This window comes from Lactuca virosa, chromosome 4, assembly GCF_052849685.1.
Source record: "Lactuca virosa cultivar CGN04683 chromosome 4, Lactuca_virosa_CGN04683_v6, whole genome shotgun sequence".
Lineage (NCBI taxonomy): Eukaryota > Viridiplantae > Streptophyta > Magnoliopsida > Asterales > Asteraceae > Lactuca > Lactuca virosa.
This window is the reverse complement of record NC_136429.1, coordinates 415,976,913-415,996,479: the sequence shown is the minus strand read 5'-3', so window position 1 is coordinate 415,996,479 and position 19,567 is coordinate 415,976,913. Positions and strand designations below refer to the sequence as shown.

The 19,567-nt window shown below is 33.7% G+C and overlaps 2 protein-coding genes across 2 annotated transcripts; one reads left to right on the top strand and one right to left on the bottom strand.

Annotated features, from left to right (window-relative positions):
- Positions 1–899: 899 nt before the first annotated feature.
- On the top strand, positions 900–1,885 carry LOC145169086 (uncharacterized). Its single transcript, XM_079087660.1, has one exon. The coding sequence runs from the start codon at positions 977–979 to the stop codon at positions 1,790–1,792; it is 816 nt and encodes a 271-aa protein (XP_078943786.1). The 5' UTR covers positions 900–976; the 3' UTR covers positions 1,793–1,885.
- Positions 1,886–14,342: 12,457 nt separating this feature from the next.
- LOC145108931 (vacuolar sorting protein 39-like) lies at positions 14,343–19,324 on the bottom strand. Its single transcript, XM_079046013.1, has 12 exons — positions 18,888–19,324; positions 18,586–18,797; positions 18,363–18,494; positions 18,115–18,258; positions 17,878–17,990; positions 17,396–17,804; positions 16,977–17,306; positions 16,660–16,881; positions 16,344–16,586; positions 15,783–16,235; positions 14,755–14,853; positions 14,343–14,673 (listed from the first exon to the last, which is right to left on the bottom strand). The coding sequence occupies exons 1-12, from the start codon at positions 19,321–19,323 to the stop codon at positions 14,473–14,475; spliced, it is 2,994 nt and encodes a 997-aa protein (XP_078902139.1). The 5' UTR covers position 19,324; the 3' UTR covers positions 14,343–14,472.
- Between the last annotated feature and the right edge of the window lie 243 nt (positions 19,325–19,567).

Below are 19,567 nucleotides of genomic sequence, written 5' to 3'. Positions count from 1 at the left end.
CGTGTTCTTCACATTTTCAAACTAGGGTTTGGACTTTGGAGGAAACTCCAAATCCAAAAATTTATTATGTTAGGTTTGTTTAATGAAGGTTTTATGTTAGTTTTAGCTGTTAGGTTGCTAATCTACTTCCATCTCTCTCATATTCCTAACATGATTTTGAGCATAAATGGTTTTTTTGGGGCTTCAAAGCCCTAACAATGGTGAAATCTGAAATTTCAACTTATTTTCATGAAATTGATGTGGTTTCTAATCCATCATTTATTAGAATTTGCATAAATGCATCTATTTTTGGGAAATTAACTTTGATTTAGGGCTTCAACGGTGATTCAAGTTTCACTTACTTTGTAATTAATTTTATAAAATACAGCTCTTGTTTAGAATTTATATCCTCACTTACTTTGTAATTAATTTTAATATAAATCAGAAACTACTTATGTTTTTTTATAAACATTATTGTGGAGTGTTTAAGAATCTTTTTATATTTTATAAAATAAAGAATTTAACGGATTTAGTTAAAACCTGATAACCTATTATGGCAAAATCGGATTTGAAAAAAATAGCGAACTAATATATTAGACGATTACAATTTTTACCTCGTGGAAAATGAAAAAGCAAAATGAAAAAAAAAAAAAAAATGGTGTAGGAATGAATATTAGGGACGCATTCCTACTCGAATAGAAAAATATGATTTATTTCTGCAGTAAACAGTGTTTTTGGATCGGAATGGAATCGTCCATTCCATTCCCTCCTCAAATACTTCAATGCCCAAAAGAGGAAAAAGAAACAGAATAGAAGATTTGTTCGCCTGATTCTCCCAATGGTAAAGATTCGGTCAAAATAATCAAGTCAACGCTATCCACTTGACGGGGACAAAAGGGCAAAATCGTCCAAATCTTAACCTACTTCCCCAGCAAGTTTCTTAAAATAGCGTCTCCATAACCTTCTTCAACCCTAAAAACGACGGCGCCTTCATCTCATGACCACCGTCTCCGCCGTAGACAGCGACGACGAAGAGATCAATCCGGTCACAATGCTTTTACTAGACAACGACGATGATGCTCAACAGCAAAACGGTAAGAAACCCGAACTTGCTCCGACACCCATTCAACACCAAAACTACCACCTTACGTCAATCGATTCCACCGTCGTAATCCGCCAACTTCCCTCCCAAGGCCTCTCCTTCCAGCTCTGGCCAGCCGCCGCCACTTTCGTCAAACTCCTCGACAGCTACCACGCCTCCAACGCCGATCCATTCTCCGCCGCCATCACTACCGCCAAACGCCGTCCACGCCTTCGCATTCTGGAGCTAGGATCCGGAACCGGCATCGTTGGGATCGCCGCCGCCGCCATTCTCGGCGCTGACGTCACCGTGACGGATCTCCCTCACGTGCTGGTAAATCTCAAGTTCAATGCTGACGCTAATTCCGAAGTATTAGCCCCACGCGGCGGCGAAGTCCACGTGGCGCCGATGAGTTGGGGGGAAACGGAAGAAATGGAAGCGATAGGGCGGGAATACGACTTGATTATTGGTTCTGACGTGGTTTATCATGATCATCTCTATGAGCCTTTGCTTCAGACGTTGAAATTCTTGTTGTTGGACGGCGGAGGAGATGGCGGTGAGAAGGTGTTTTTGATGGGGCATTTGAGGCGGTGGAAGAAGGAATCTGGATTCTTTAAGAGAGCGAAGAAGTATTTTCAGGTTGAATTGATTCATGAAGATGGTCCATCTAGTGATTCTAGAACTGGTGTTGTTGTCTACCGTTTTGCGAAGAAAGATGCTGTTTTCAGATGATATACCTTCTTAAAGATGTGCAAATCTCTAACTTTCTATAGGCAATAATACTTGTAACGTAGAAATCATCAATGCACACCTGGTTTTGCGTTATACTAATCTCAAACTCGATTTAATGGATATCCTGGAGTCATGAGACTTGAAATGTCGCGAATAGCTCCTGCTCCTAATATATACGATTGTACCGAACAAAGTTTTGATAAAAGTAGGCACGTGTTCCACACGTGCACCTTATTCAATAAGAGTAGTACCTTTTGGAGGATGAAGCTAATTTTTTTTTTACATCACAATATTTCATTGGTGACCTCAAATTCGGGCTCGTTTACAGGGTAAATTCAGTCTCAAAGGGGATTTTCAGTGAAAACTTTCTACATATCGGGCATAATTGCAAGAGCCAAATTTAACAGGTTTAAAGATTTAAAATCTCGACCTCAAACTCACATGTGTATCAAACCCGATGCATCAATCCAGCTAAGTTAAATATCACTTGCAACGGAGCTGATTATACCGCAAATAACACCGCCACGGCACTACGAGACTCTCTCAAACCTTATTAGTTTATTGGGAAAATGACTTAAAGTGATAATTAATAACACCACCATGGCACCAACAATTACAATTTTTTTTTGGTTAAAATGACAATGAGAACTATTATTGCCCTTGTTACATCTAACTAAAAAAGCTTACTTTAATCATTTTTGTCAAACCACAAATGATAACTATTAGCAACGTCATATTATTTTGTAACATTGTCATTTTAATCGGTAAAAATCGAAGTAGTTGAAGTATCGGTTTAAAAAAAAATGACTACAATAGGCTTTTTAGTTAGACGAGGCAGGGGCAATAATGATTTTCATTGTCACTTTAACCGATAAAAATTGTAATCGTTGGTATTTAAAACCAAAATAAAAGTTGGTTTGTTTATTAGATACAATAAAAAAAAATTAATGACCTAAAAAGCAAATTTTCGATCATTGTTTGCCATTTTAAATCGTTTTTCCCACGTTAATATTATATTAAATAACGATCAATTATAAGTAATTAATAAATATGATAATAAAATTAGAAATTGTTGTTGACTCTTCCGGGGATAGAAAGGACTCTACGGGTCGTTTTTAAACCTGACTTGAACTAACTTCTATGGGATTGGTAACGAAAATGATATTTGCCCAAATCCAGAATCGATCACTGAACTGGTATATGCATATATGGTATTGGATCGATACCGATATTGTTTCTAGGTATTTGATACTAGTGATGAACTTTTTGACTAGTAATGGGAACTGATAACTAGATTGGTTAGACTACACCGGTTCCAGTTATTTAGTCAAATACGTGATTGGAACCAATATATGTTTTTATGCAGTTGGTACAACTAGTTAATGCTTTAAGCTGAAATGATTAAAATAATACCACATCAACCAATAAAAATTAACGCAATACATTAAAAAAAAGAATAATGTGTTTGTATAATATAAAATGAAATACAAGCAATAAGTCAATGCTGAAACAACATAAATTCAGTTTTGATACCTTGTGTTCTGGACCTGTAACTCAATCAATATGTAACCAAATAATGTGTTTATATAATCTAAAATAAAATAAAAACAGTTAACTGCATGTTGAAAAAAAAATCATATCATTTCTAATTCAAATGAAAGAGTTATGGAAGTTTAAAGAATATGACAGATTCAATTCAAACACCTTTTAGGCTAGTCCCGATTTTTTACCTAGAACCAACAAAAACCTGAAACTAAACAAAATATTTTAGTTTTTGAAAAAGTGGAAACCAAACCATCGATTTTATGTTCAGTTTCATTTTTTTGGTTTTTATACGGTTTTTCGGTTTGTGGTTCGTTTTTTGCTCACTCCTAAATTTAAGAACCGAAAACCGGCCCTCTTAATGAAAATTGGTCCAGTTCGGTCTAGTATGTCCGGGTCAATTGCTCATCCCTATTGGGTACCATCCCTCGAAACCTGATTTTCATATTGTACAAGCCTTTAAGTTGTTGATACAATTCCATAAACATGGAATACAAGGATCAAAAGCATAAAAAAAATCCTAAGGTGTAAGCGGTACATTACAAGTTTTGTAGCACTAAGTACCTTTCAATAGATAAACCAAAAAGAAACAATGCCTCCACTATCGGTGTTCTCAATTAAGTTCGATAATCATATAATATATAACCTCAAGTGTTAAATGCGGACTCGAGTGCCATGGTCAAAACGTATATGTCCAAAATATCTAACAACATAACGATTAAAAATTATAGGCCGATTACTTTATAAATAAACTCGAGAATACTAAAAAAAGTATTCAAAATTACCATTTAGTCATCCGAGCAACAATAGAGAAACGTAACAAGTTTTGTTTTCACCAGTAAAGGATGTCAAACTCTTTAGTATTAGACACTTTTAGTTCATTCAAATACATTTTTAACTCGGTATCCATTTGTCACACCCCCAAACCGAGACGGCGGAAACGTTCGGGGGTAGAGGACGTCATGTATAGTATCACAACAATTGAATAATAGTAATCAAAGCAACAACAACCATTGTATTAATAATATAGTGTTTACATTGTATTTGAATCACATACGATTGACTCCAAAAGTAAATAGCAAAATAAAGACTTAAAGCTACTATGCTCCGTCTTCTAGAACTTGCGCGAGTACCTGTCTACTAGTGCCCTGAGAATACAAGTGGTTTTGAAAGTGTCAACATTAAAGTTGGTGAGTTCATAAGCGTTTTGTTTTAGAAAACATGTCCTTTGTTCTTTGTAAAACATGATGTGTTTCTCCAGGAAATCCTATATCTCCTGATAGGATGGATGATATGAAAAATGACTCATACTAATTCCTTCTACGAGTACTTAGTGTATACAAGTTATATACAATCCAGACCGAACAAACAATCGATTGTATGGTTCTGCCCCAAGCCCACAACCAAACAAGGAACAGGAAATGGGGCGGAAGGCATACATCCCATTGTTTGTCGGATCCTCATTGTATATAACCCGGACGTATTCACTAGGTACTTACAAAGTTAACTGTAATGACCCTTTTAGAAATGTAAGTATGTTCTCCCAGAAAATCCTATATTTTTTGATGTAACGACTTGTAAGTTCCTTTGACTCATACTTAGAAAAGTAATGTAATGTGACTGTATTTGTAGTGCGACCCTTTTTGTATGCATGTACTCTATTGTATGTTCTCTAAAGAATGTATGTTTTATATTAGAAAATAGTGTACTGTACTTGTATATAGCGACCTGACCCATACCTGTTACCCCTTATATTTTCTTAGTTTATACAGGTCATATATAACCAAGATCGAATAAGTAATAAATTGTGTGAATCTGTTCTAAGCCCACAACTAAACAAGGAACAGGAAATAAAGTAGAAACCACACATCCTATTACCTATCAGGCACTATAATTATAAATAACCTTTGACACATAAACCAAGAACTCATAGTGTTAACATTATAGGTCCCTCTTGTTTTGTATGCTCTTGTTACTTGTAAAACTGTATAGTCTTATTATTAGATAAAACTCGTGAAGTACTGTTAATCCCGTAAGCATCATTTAGTTGATACTATTGTGAGTTTCATATAACCATGCTAATATGACCTAGTGGCATCTACGATGTTCTTCAGGCGTCAGTATTTTATGACATTTGTCACCTCAGGTCTGCCGACCTAGCTGTTGCAAGCAGCTTTGGTGTGGGATTGTCAGTCCCGTATAGATCTATACACAAATCTCACGCTCTCCGTCCGGGAGACTCTGGTTATAATTTATAGGACTTGAACCTGTACCCTGGGGGTACAATGAAGTAGTGTCTCACAATCCTATATTAACTAGTATACACGTAGTGTTATAGTGTTCTCTTGTGTTAGTAATCGTTTGTATTATCCTGTAGTGATGTACTTTGTAATACAAAATAATTATTTTAATAGTGTATCCTTGTAGTAGTGAACTAGAGTAGTATTCCATAAACTATACCTATTATAGTTTAAATGTATGTTCTGTGATTTCTGTATGCATTGAAAGTCCTTGTAACTAAACAGTTTGTATAACCCAATAAAACGATGAGAAAGGTACCCTTTTGCTCGACATGTTACAAAAGGGTTAAAGATTTATTTAAATAAAATTGCATTCATATATGTATAAGACATATACATATAAACATGTACTTTGAAATAAAAGTATAAAACATTTGAAGTAGTTTGAACACTTTTTAAAATAATTTGAATCAGTTGAAACGACTTGATGTACTTTGAAAGTGTTTGAAATCCTTTGAATATTAACACAAAATTTCTTTGTGTTTTACTTGTATTCCCCCCCCCCCCTAAAAACGTTTAAAAATAGTGAAAATGTAGGGATATGAACTTACCTTAAATGTGCGTTAACTGGAAGTAGCGAGTTGTAGAGACGATCCCCGAGTAAGCGTACGCGCTAATAACGCTACCCTAAAAATAATTGTATTCGTCATCGTATTTAAATTAATAATAAATTAATTTAAATAATGGGTTAAATAATTAATTATATAAACAATACTTACAAAATTAATTTGGAATTATTGGAATTGTTGAAGTGTGAACTCGGTGCGAAAAATGGGTTTTCGGTGGGGATATAGGGTTTTCGGTGTATCCTTGGGAAAATATGAGTTTTTGAAGGATGTTCTTGAGGAGTGCTTGGAGATTTGAATAATATTATGAATATTTGAAGATGGGATGAATGTTCATGAGGAATTCGGTTGAAGATTTGAAGATTCTGGGCAAAATTCTTATGACTTTTGAGAGAAAATTTGGCAAGAGTTCGGTGGCAAAAGTGAGAAATGAATTGGGAAATCCGTTAAACATATATGTATATATATATATATATATATATATATATATATATATATATATATATATATATATATAGCTAGGTTCAGGTGTTTAAAGTAATTATTATGTTATTGTATGCATAAATGTGGGTCAATCAAAATTAAATAAAAAATTAAATAATTAAATAAATAAATAAGGGTAATTTAGTAATTTGTTTAATAACTTCCAAAAATAATCTCTATAATCATGGTATTGACTTTTATTGAATCTCGTTCCCCTCTTTATCTAAAAACCGATTCTGAAAAACCCTAAATTGAGCAATCGATGGAAACGAGATTTAAACGCAGTACAGTTCTCTCGGTCTCGTCGAGCTCGAAATCCTCCAGCGCAGCGACACTCCGGTCGACACCAACGACCCTTTGTGGGGTTGCCCTTCATCGTCTTCTTCATAGATCGGGAGAGGGAAGAATCGAGCGATCAATCATCGAACAAAGGTGGTCTTGGTGGTGGTAATCGATCAGTAACAGAAGTGAAGAAGTCGGGGTCCTTGGTGGTGGCGAATACGTCAAACACCGCCTTCCCCAGCGGTGGAAACCACCATCTCGCTCGTTACGTTATGAATTACATCAAAACCCTAACTGATTTCAGCGATGAATTAAACGCGTGCATGCGTGACCACCGTGTCGGAGACAATCTAGATTCATCGTCTTCACCTGAAACAAGCCCTGGACACGAAGACGATTCGAACATTAACACATCTTCATCTCCAATGGCTTTACATTTCCGATCATTAATGTCGATTCTAGAATGCAACCTCGAGGAAAAGTCAAAATTGTACAAAGACGAAGCCCTAGGGCACCTTTTCATGATGAACAACATCAACTACATGGTTCGCTTCATACAATTATGTCAATTTGGGGGTGCAACAAAGTGAACAACTCTCTTCCTTCACTTTTTTTAAAAAAAATTGAAAATTAATTTACATTTGTTATATTGTTTTATATTAGGAATTCATAATCCATTGTTAGCAGTCATTTCTGAAGGTCCTTTTTTGACAATCCCATGGAATGATGGAAGAATCTTGAATTACTCGATGATGTTCATGCTGTTGAGAAAACAAAGTGTTGACCAGACCAAGACCTCTCCTTATCTAGGCGTAGATTTGGTATTTTTGTCTTCCTTTTTTTTTTTGCCATTTTAAACAATTTTCATCATGGTTTTGTTTAAATTTTATTTCTCTTTAATGGGTTTTGCGTGACTTTATTTTGGTTTGCTTCTTTATGCTTGAATTTTATCTTATATTGTTGGTTTATAATGATCAAGTGTTGAATACCATTATTTTTGTAGGTACGAAACGAGAGATATCAAAGCAAAACATGGTACATATGAAACTTACAACATTCTACTGGAATGGAATCTTGAATTCTGATTCTGACAGAATAGAATCTTGAAGATGAACATTGTATGGAATGAAGATGAACAATGACCACCGATCTTCCAAAAAGAATGGATTATTCTACCAGAATAGTATACAATATAATGAAAAAAATAAATGTAATAGTATATTCTGGTAGAATGATTTATATATTGTGTTTTTTGGTTATTAATAAGTGTAACATTCTCATAAAATAGTATATATATTTTTTTCTTTTCTAAGAATGTAATGAATTTTTTTAACTTGTATCCAAAATTTTGTTATTCTTCAAGAAGTTCATTAAATCAAAATATATATTATGTCAGAATGTGTATTCTTGTATGGTTTAATTATATTTGTTATTTTTCAATATATTGATAAAAATATTCCGTCATAATTTTCGAATTAGGAGAATTATCATACATACAATCAGATTTTTAAAATTAATAGAATCTATTTTCCTTAAAATATGCAATTTTCCTTTTTTAAATTTATGTTAATTGACTAAAATATCCTTAGAATGAAATTAGATGGTATTTTTTAATTATATTTAATTTAATAATATGTATTATTCACTTTCCAAAATTAAGTAAAATGATTGGCCTACAATTATGCATACAATAACACAATACTTAGTTTGAATAGAATAACCTAAGCATATATATATATATATATATATATATATATATATATATATATATATATATATATATAGAGAGAGAGAGAGAGAGAGAGATGGGAAATCGGTCTTAATGGGTTTGGGCCCTTGTGTGTTCGGTCCTTAATGGGCCATTTTGTGGAGAATTCGGTCATGCCAAGACCGAATTCTCTCTTTGTTGAATGTTGTGGCCGAAAACACCATAGGGAGAAGATTCCCAAAAACGATTTCATGTTTTAACTCATTTCCATGACCGAATTCTCTTTATTTCTTTGAAGTATCGACCGAATTCTCCTATTTATGGAGTATACTTATGTTTTAACCCTTTATCCTTTGATTTATATTAGCTTATACTAACATAAATTACTTAAGTTTCAAACCATGCTTAGTTACTAATTTATAAATAAGCCATAATGGTTATAGAGGCTATAATGCAACAAGGAGTGCAATGTAGATTCACTTGAGCTAGATTAGGGTTTAGACTTTGCTAGGTTTAAAATTTCGAGTTGTGACACCAATGAAACCAAATTGGTTCCTTCAACGTATAGGAAATCACTCATAATGTCGTTATCAATCGGGTGTTATTTGATTTTCGGTTTAATCAATTTTTTTTACATCTTAAAACTAACCATAACCAAACCAAATAATGTTTGGTTTAATCGGTTTTGGTTAATTTGGTTTCGGTTTATTCGGTTCGGTTTACCAGTTAAACCGAATAAAATTTCACATGTAAAAATAAATATTAAACTAAAAGAAAAAAAACCTACTAAACTTTTACGGTCTGGTGGTGCCACCTCACTACGACGTGGTGATTTAATGACCACGGCATGGCGCCACCGTCGGCACAAGACCCTAAGTTTCGGGCTTTGGTCCCTATATAAAGGATATGAGGGCTAGTGTTTCATCAACCGTCAGCCCCCATTTCTCTAGAAGACCCCCCCCCCCCCCAAAAAAAAAAAGCCTTAGCCTTTTGTGATCTCTCGGTGTTCATTTTGGTGATTTGTGGCTTTTGAAGGAGAAGGAAGGTCTTAAAGAGCATTGAACCACCAAGCTAGCTCATCTCCAACCTTTTGTGTATATTCTGAACCTTTATAAGTCCCTCAAATCATCACCTTTTTGTTTTTTCCTTATAGATCTTGGCTTTGAGTCTAGTTCTTGATGTTGGGAAGATTTTAGTGGTACATCTTGATAAAGTTTGCAACTTTATGAATCAATGAAGTCCCAAGTTCATTATATGGTTCATATTTGGACTTCTTTGTTTATTTGTTGCCATGCATGGGTTTTTACCCCCATTTCCCTCATTTTGATCTAGTTTGAGTACATGATATGCACTGGACATGCATGTCCATAAACCAAGGATTTTTATGAAGCTTATTAGTACAAAGAAGCTTTCTGGAAAGTATGCGTGTTGCGCTTAACGGATTAAGGGCTTAATCCATTAAGCTATTTTGGCCAGTTCCCACGATGTGGCATTATGCTCGCCACGACGTGGTGGAGGGTTTCTTACACGACTATTTTGTCGTGTAGCTGCCACGACGTGATTAGTATTTGGCCACTACGTGGTGGCTGACTGTTGACCGTTGAGTTCTAGTTAAATGAGTAGTTGTAGATGTAGACTAAGGTTTGGCCTTTTGTGTTTATTAGGTGGTGTGTAGCACCAGCCTTGCAATTTTACGAACCCTGGTGTAGTCTGCTTCGTAGAGAGGTAAGTATTCTCACTATACTACGTAGGACACTAGGTGTCATTGTATGTTGTATGTCTTTGTGGCTTGCATGGAAGACCATGGTTGGATCATGACAGAAAAGACTGCACAGTGGGGTTGTAGCAACGGAAGTGACTGTAAGATTATGGTTGGATCGTAACATTCACATGGCTGAAATAGGCTGTTGGTTGAAATAGACCTTAGGGTTGTGCCCGTAGGCTGAAATAGGTTGTACATGAATAGTATGTGGTATTTTGGGGAACTCACTAAACTTTGTGCTTACGTTTTCAAGTTTAAATGTTTTAGGTACCCTTGGTAGCAAAGGGAAGATTCCGACGTGATTGTATTGTATCCACCGGAGATTCTGCACTATCTATTTTATGTTTACTTTGATGTTTTGAGAATACATTTTATACTCTGGTTATTTTGTGATGGAATGATATGGATGGTTTTTATCTTATTAAAAATGAAATTTTACTTAACATTTTGGGACGTTACTAGGGTGTTCATAACCGAATATCCGAAAATTCGGATATCCGAAATTTCGGATAGTTGATTTTTGGTATCCGATTCCGTATCCGAAATTTCGGATACGGATTCGGATACCAAAACGGATATCCGAAAATTTGAAATTTTGTTCAAATTTGAAAGTTTTTATACTAGAAAGACATATTTTTAAATTAGAAAGGCATATGAAGTAATATATGTATTTAATTAATGGTATTATGAATATGTTTTAGTTACTAACATTTATTTTATAAGACACATGTGATTAAAATAACAAATAATGTATAAATTAAAAATCAAAATTTTCGGATATCGGATATCCGAATTATCCGAAAAATCTTAAAAACACTATCCAATTCCGATTCCGAAAAATCGGATATCCGATTTTTCGGATAATTCGGATTCAGAATTTCGGAATTTTGGATCGGAATTTCGGATACGGATATTTTTGAACACCCCTAGACGTTACACTAGTTATCATCATCACAAGCCACTATTTATTCATGTTTTTCTTCTTGATATGATACATGATATTTAAACTTTTCTTTGTATGTTATAAATAAATGCTTCATCTTCATTCCAACCATCCAAATCATCTTCATTAGGCATGTACCATAAATGATGATTTCATTTATGGATCCAATAACACTGTTAAGTACATGTAATCGTTTGGTATGTTAAATGTACCGTAATGCTTGTCATACTCCAACTATATTACCAGATACATGTAACAAAAGTCCGGTTTTGCTGAACTGTCTCTTAGATGTTTGTCGACATCTAAAACTTCTCTGGAAAATAGATGGGAAAACTGCAATAAGTCCCTACATATTGGCCTCATAATCGATTTAGTCCCTATATATTTTTTTTATTCAATTAAATCCAAAAAACCAGTAATCGCATTCAATTTAACCCTTTACCGGGTCAACAGGACATCCAACTTTCAAAAATTATATTTTTGGCCCAGATTTCAAAATTTATTACAAATTTGGTCCAAATTTTACACTTTTGACGCAGATTTTATTTTTTTTTACAAATTTGGTCCAAAATATACCTTTTTCGCCCAAATTTTAGAATTTTTTTATGAATTCATCCAAACTTCAGTTTTTTTACATCTTTTTTCTTAAAAAAAATTCGAATGTTTTTCTTTATAAAATCATATTTATACAAAAAAAACATATTTTCACAAGTTAGGATTTTCTTTTAATCTCAATTCCATCCTACTCCTGACAATCATCTCCACCTTTATTATAGAAGATAACCACCACCAACGTAAATGTCGTGCCTACAACATCTGCTACATCAGACCGCTACACCATGATCTATCGTTGTTTCTTTATTATTAGCAACGGTTAAAGTTAGGATTTTCTTTTATTTTATCTTCTGAATGTATGCACTCGATTTTTTATTTCAATATTGGTAATCGATTTTGTATTCCAAGCCACAATTTACTTTTTGTGAGATTTATGATCGTCTATTTGTTCAAATCGTCGGAATGAAACAAATCGTCTAGGTATCGATGGAATGAACAAATCGTCGAAATGAAACAAATCGAAAGGAAACAATTTGAAGAGCGCCGAATGACACTAACTTTCGTTCGGAAACTAATCGTCGTCGCCGCAACGCGCGGATACGCTACTAGTGTGTGTGTGTATATATATATATATATATATATATATATATATATATATATATATATATATATATATATATATTAATATTATAAACACCTATTTTATAATAAATGCATTTGTATTCAAACATATTTATATATAAAATAGGTGTTTGTAAAATACATGTATGTATACATTTTTTTTATAAAAACGGATTTGTATATATTTATGTACTTAATAAATATCTAAATTTATAAATAGGTATTTCGTATACAAAAAAAAAAGGTTTAATAAAGTAAATATAAATTTTTTTATGTGAAAATATGTTTTTTTTGTATAGATATGATTTTATAAAGAAAAAACATTCGATTTTTTTTTTGAAGAAAAAAGTTGTAAAAAAAACTAAAGTTAGGATGAATTCATAACAAAATTCTAAAATTTGGACTAAATTTGTAAAAAAAAATTAAAATCCGAGTCAAAAGTGTAAATTTTGGACCAAATTTGTAATAAATTTTGAAATCTGGGCAAAAATGTAATTTTTGAAAGTTGGATGACCTGTTGACCCGGTAAAGGGTCAAATTGAATACGATTATCGGTTTTTGGGACTTAATTGAATAAAAAAAATATAGGGACTAAATCGATTATGAAGTCAATATGTAGGGACTTTATTGTAGTTTTCCCAAAATAGATGGACCAAAGGTTTTGACGATGTCAATACAATTTTTGTTTTTGTCTTGAATTCTCCAATATGTTCTTTACGACACCAAAATTTGAATGTTCCGAAACTCTACCTAAAGCCCTTGTATATGAAATATCTAAAAAAAAAGTTATTGGTAAATATAAAATATATTCGAAAATCATAAAAAATATAACTTGAAATTTTTTATAAATAAAAAAAATCAAAATTTAATACCTTAGAACTTCACATTCGACAAACATCTCTCTTAACTCCAAGATTGTCTTCATCGTAAGTGGAGTTCCATCTCATAGGATAATCACTACAAAAGAACTTGTTCGAGTTTACTCCACATTCTTTCATACATTTCTTAAACTTTGTAATTCTGTGGATGGATTGTCTTATATATTGACAATTTTTTGGACATATTCCATATAGTAGTTTTTTCCTTTTAGACCATCTTTGACAATAATATTTAAGATATGGGTCATGCACCCTATGTGAAAATGATTTCTACCGTCATAATATTTAGACAATTTTTTCATCTTATCTTTTGAAATTGCGTTATCGACGAGCATGCTCATAATATTATTTATGCTCCATCCATGTATATAATCCAATAACAAATGACCTAAATTGTCCCCTTGTGAATATCTAAAAAATGGTAAATCGTACCAGCTGAGCAGCGTTCCTCACCCCCTCCTCAAGGCCCACATGAAAGGTCACTCACGGAAAATTAGTAATATTTGGGTGTTACATCGTTTGAACCATAGACCTCTTGTGTGGAATTTCACACCTCAACCAATAGGCTTCTATTCACTGGAAATGAAAAACCAAACTTAAAAAGATGTTTGCCATATATAAATCTAATTGAAAGGGCAAATGAATAAGCACCACCATAGTCTTATCTATCGAGTAATTTTTCCATTTTTTTTTATCAATTATACAATAATGGTAAACTTGTCAAACCGATTTGTAAAAAAAAAAAAATACTTTTCCACCAGGTTCCAACCATTTAACATAGTTTACACGTATTACACATTTTGGTCCTAAAATAAACCATCTTGTTGCAACAATTAAAAAAATGCATAAAAAATATTGCATAAATTAGATACAAATTCACAAGCTTATTATGTGTTAAAAAAAACCCCGACAAAACTGAAGCTCGATTAGAACATGAAAGAAACATTATTAACCATATATATATACAGTGCCTTTAGCCTGTTGGATGTTTAACTTATTGAATTAGCCGATGATTTCGAGTTGAAAAAAAAAACATGTTTTTATCGCTTCCTTAAAAAGGATCCTTTTCTGGTGGCTTTCATATTCTGCGAGTCTCGAAAACAAACAAAGTGGACAATGGTATTTCCATTTGGATACACCGCAAAAACACTCGTTCCAATCTTTTTATTGCAAAGGGAGCATACACTATCACCCGTGATCTTCAATTCTCCTTTTCTTTGCTTATACAGATCGTCTTTAACCTGTAAAAATTGTTTTGTATTTGGATGACATTATATGTAACACGAGAAGGTAATTAATTAATTAAACATATATAAATATACCTGTAGGTTCTCACATTGTCTCAAACTCTTGATGACTTGAAAATTCCGACATGATTCACTCGTCTTCTTCATGAGTGGTCCCAGAGATGGAAACAACCTCTGGAATAGCAATATGCTTTCATTTAATTAAAATACTTGCTTCCCACATTATGTAAGGGTTAAACCTAATAAATTGGTCTTTTTAAGTGACTATTTTCAATGTGTCCAAAATGCCATTCTTTTTACAGACTTTAACATTCTGATACTATGAAACTTGTTCCAAATTGGTCACGGTGACTTGTTATAGCAAGTTTACATGTTACTCAACTTTTCTTTTTTACAAATTTGGCCCATGTTTTAATTTTTGTTACAAATTGGGTCCCAACTTTGTTTTTAAATGATTTTTTTTACAAATTTGTTTTGTAAAAAAAAATTGTATTCGCTTTTATGCATGTAAAGATTGTAAAAACACCTTCTTTACATATTCGTTTATAAATTCGTTCTTTTACAAAGTTGTTTATATAACCTTTTTTTTTTTTTTTTTTTTTTTTTTTTTTGTAAAAAGCATGTAAAGGTGGTGAAAAAAAACCATGAAAGTTTGTGAAAAAAACATGTAAAATGTTGTAAAAAGCATGCACATATTCATTTTCACAAAAGCGAATTTGTAAAAAAAAACATTCTTATAAAAAAAGTTATAAAAACCATTTAAAAAATGAATACGTAAAAAATTTAGAAAACAAATGTTTAGAAACCAATTTGTAAGAAAAAAACCATTTTGTAAAAAAAAATGTAAAAACAAAGTTGTAAAAAAGTTTTGTACACATTTGTAAAAAAGTTGGGACCAAATTCATAACAAATATTAAAACTTTGACCAAAATTGTAAAAATTAAAATTTAGGTAACCTGTATATTTAGTACCTTACCTCTCAGATATTAAACCATATAAAAAATTAAAAATGGTATTTTGTTTACAGTGAAAATAGTTTTTAGCCATTTTTGGCAATAGAAGAGAAAGGAGAGGTGTAAATTGTAATGTAAGTGTAACCTAACCTGTAGCTTAGTCTCTTTAGGCAAGAGTCTAACAGTTTTTGCTCCATGAACCCGGTCCCACCTCTGGCTTAATAGATCCAGCACCTCATCAAGCATAACTGTTGAGCTTCTTTCCTCAATAAGTTCATCTGTATCATAATCACTTCTCCCAGATTCACCACTACTTGCTTTGATTCTAGAATCTTCTGCGCTTTCTATCTCTACAATTTTCTTACCTAACCCTTTTCCTTTACCCCTAACTGATGACCAAGCACTCTTTAAATTACCAGTGCTCGATGAAGTTACCAAATTCGTGATTCTTTTTTCGATGTTTTTTGTTGTTTTTCTAGGGTTCATGTAAACTTGCATCAAAGTTAAGTATATGTTTCCTTGAGCTTTTCCATATTGTTGATGAGCTCCTCCCAACTCGTATACTCGATCACAATATGATAGGGCCGATTCAGGAAGATGAAGCTGTAATCGTAACAGAATTCCACATCACCAGTCTGGAGTAAATGACCGTTTTACCCTTTTGAACCATTAAGTCCAGATTAAGTAAAAAAGAAACAACCAAAATAATACCTTATGAACGTATATGGATAATGCGAGTTCATGCTGATTCATTTTTCCTAATAAGATTGCCCTTTCTTCATATAAAGCATCTGGTGGGATTCTTTTTAAAAAAGCTTCAGGATTATATTCTGAAATACCCTGTAATGCAGTTATGAGTTTTCTCCTTGGTGGAATATACAGTTTTTCATCCCACTTGTTTTGAGCAGTGAGGTCAGCATGCCAATCAAGCACTTCTGAAAGATAAATTTGCACCTAAAAAAAAATCATAACTTCATTCACATAAGAGTTAAAGTTAAATTTTGTGTTAATAAATGAAATGAATTACCATTTCATTTTGAAGATGTGGTGAGATCCCATCTTCATTCATTGAGAGCATTTGTTCCAAATATGTGGCACGTAAGGTAGGGGCATGTTGTTTTAGGTAAGAATTAACCAAATCTGCAGGGATATTTCCTGATAGAAAAAGCTCAATTGTTTTTGTAGGACAACTTTCAAGAACAAATGTTGAGAATTCTAACACAAGCATATGATCAATCCCACATAGAGGCTGCATATGAAAACCATCAAAAACATCATTTATCCAATACAGACAAAACTTTGTCTTAGATTGTGTTTGACATAATAAGAGAATTATGAACTTACTTTTAGATAATCGATTATCATCTCAGGTTTGAACTTATTCTTGGTAGTGATTTTAGGTTGATCTAATTTGGAATCCTCCACTAATTCATGAAGAAGTTTAAGAGCTTCACGATGCATTGAGTTGTATTTATAAAGCCCTAACAAACAAACATCATGATTTCCTTTCTGCAACAGCTCCTCACATATCTTCATATCACAGTAGTTAAAACCCTTGAGTAATTCCAAAACAGCAACAATTTGACCAGTCAAAAGTAAAGCTTGCAGAAGTGCAGTGTCACATATTGCTGCTATCTCTCTAGCACCTGAGTCAGTAGGAATATTAACTCGTCCCTAAAAACACAAAAAGAAATCAAAATTACAAAAAAGTTTCAATTTTTTTTACCCATGTGGAAAAAGTTAAGTTATTAGAGTTGATTTACCTTGTTTGATTTCTTGGAACGTGTAGTCTGGCCCACAGCATCTGAAACAACTTCCTCTGTGCCTTCAGCAGCCGCCTTTCCAACAATGTTGGGCCTCTTTTTTTTCAAATATTTTATGAGAGCTGTTAAAGTATTGTGGTTCATTTTCTTGGGTTCAAGAGCAGGAATGTCATCAGATTCCATTTGACTGATTTGAGAACTTGGAGAACTGTCTGTATAGTATTCAGTTGTACCAGAGTTGACTCTTGATAAGGTTGACTCCCCACTAACATCAGTACTTTTGTCAACTGGTTTGGGAAGAACAATAGATGGATATAAAGAAAGCACATAGGTTATTTCCACTTGAGATGCTGCAAAATGATACATGGCTTCTTCATAGCTATCGTTTTCAAACAGATAGTGTGCATATCTGTAGAATTGGACAAAAAACAGGTCATCATTACCCATAATCAAAAGTTTTCATGTTATAAACTCTTAATTACCTGATATGGATTGATTGCTCTTTTGAGGCTCGTAGACTTGAATCTTCTGGTGGAAGCATCTTACATAATACTAAAGCTTCTTCAAAATTTCCAGATGCTGTCAGTTGTACAATCTGCATTAAACATACGGTAATTTGCATACACTTCCAGGAATCTTCAAGAAAATGGTGTAATAAAATAAGCATACAACTTACATAAGATTACATACAGAACTATTTTGATTAGTATGAAACAAACCTGTGCACCAAGAGGAACAGGGAACAATCCAAATAAACATCTTTCTAAGGAAACGATAATCCCATTATTTCCTTGTTGAATATGGCGTACATTGCGTAGAACAATAGTTTGTATCAGTGGGTAAGGGACTCTCAAAGAGCGTATCTGAAATATTTAGGTGGAATAGAATGTGTAGATACTGATTTTTAAAGATTATGATGGAATTAAGAAAGTAGTATTCAATTTGGTTGTGTAGATTGTTGAGATACCTCAATGTGTTTTGGTAAAAGTGCAATAACATATGGTTTCTGAATGACAACTCTTGAGGGTGGCTCAGACCAACAAATTCTGCCTTCCTGAATGAGCTTACCGTTTTGGTCTACAAGCACACCAAGGTTATCCTGACAAAAATGTCAGATCATTAGTTCATATTCATATATGATGTAATTATGATCCTTTGATGGCATTTAAAATGATGAGAATGCATAGTACCTTCCCTAGAAGAAGTTCTCCCGATGGAAGAGGCACCATTACAGGTGGAGCAATCCTCCCCCATGGGAAGATCTCGTATAGTGCACCATTTGTGGCATTCAGTATCGTGTATTCTCTTCTAACTCCCACACATATGTTTTCCCCACACCAAGACATTGATCTGACTGTATCTGGAACACCAAATTCTTTCACCTCCACGAATCCCCTCACTCCTAGAGATAAAAAACAGATTTAGGGTAAATGTATAGTTCCGAAATTCACATTTGCACTTACTCTCAATTGGAAATCAAACAAAAATTCACCATCGTGTCTGAAAATGCAAACTCTTTTTTGCCTAGCGAAGCACAAGAACCCTCTGCGATCTTCCCATGAATATGCACTGGCTCCTTTTGCCTTCGAAATCACCGTTACCGGCTCCAAATTGGGTAACCTATGGATCGCAATTGACTCCGATAGAGACAGCAAAAGCTCTCTTGACGCCAATACCTCCATTGACCACACCTGTTTCTTCGAGAATCCATTGACGTTTCTTTCAAGCACGTACAGTTCCTTCTTGAGTTCCAGCGTTTGATACAGGCGATCGGAGGAGGAAGATCGATTGGCGGATTCTGAACCATATATTTGTAGGGATCCGTCGGAGCAAGCGAGGAGTAGCTTTGCGCCGTAGTATTCGACGGCATTGATCTTCTTCGGACAATCATTGAGCAATTCGCGAGAATCGTATGCAGTGTGCACCATTTTTGTGTTGCTCCTTCAAATTATGAGCAACGATGAACATAACCTTAGTCAGGTTGTTTCCACAACGACGCCGTATGTGGCGTACTATATATATCTGCAACTGCATCGTTCGGTTATGGATGGCGGTTAGTCTCGTACAGGTTTATAAGCATCATAGTACAATCACATGATGCACAAATACCGTACAACCTCTTTGTTTTGTTTTTTTTTTTTATGCGACTAAAGTTATAATAAATAGAAAATG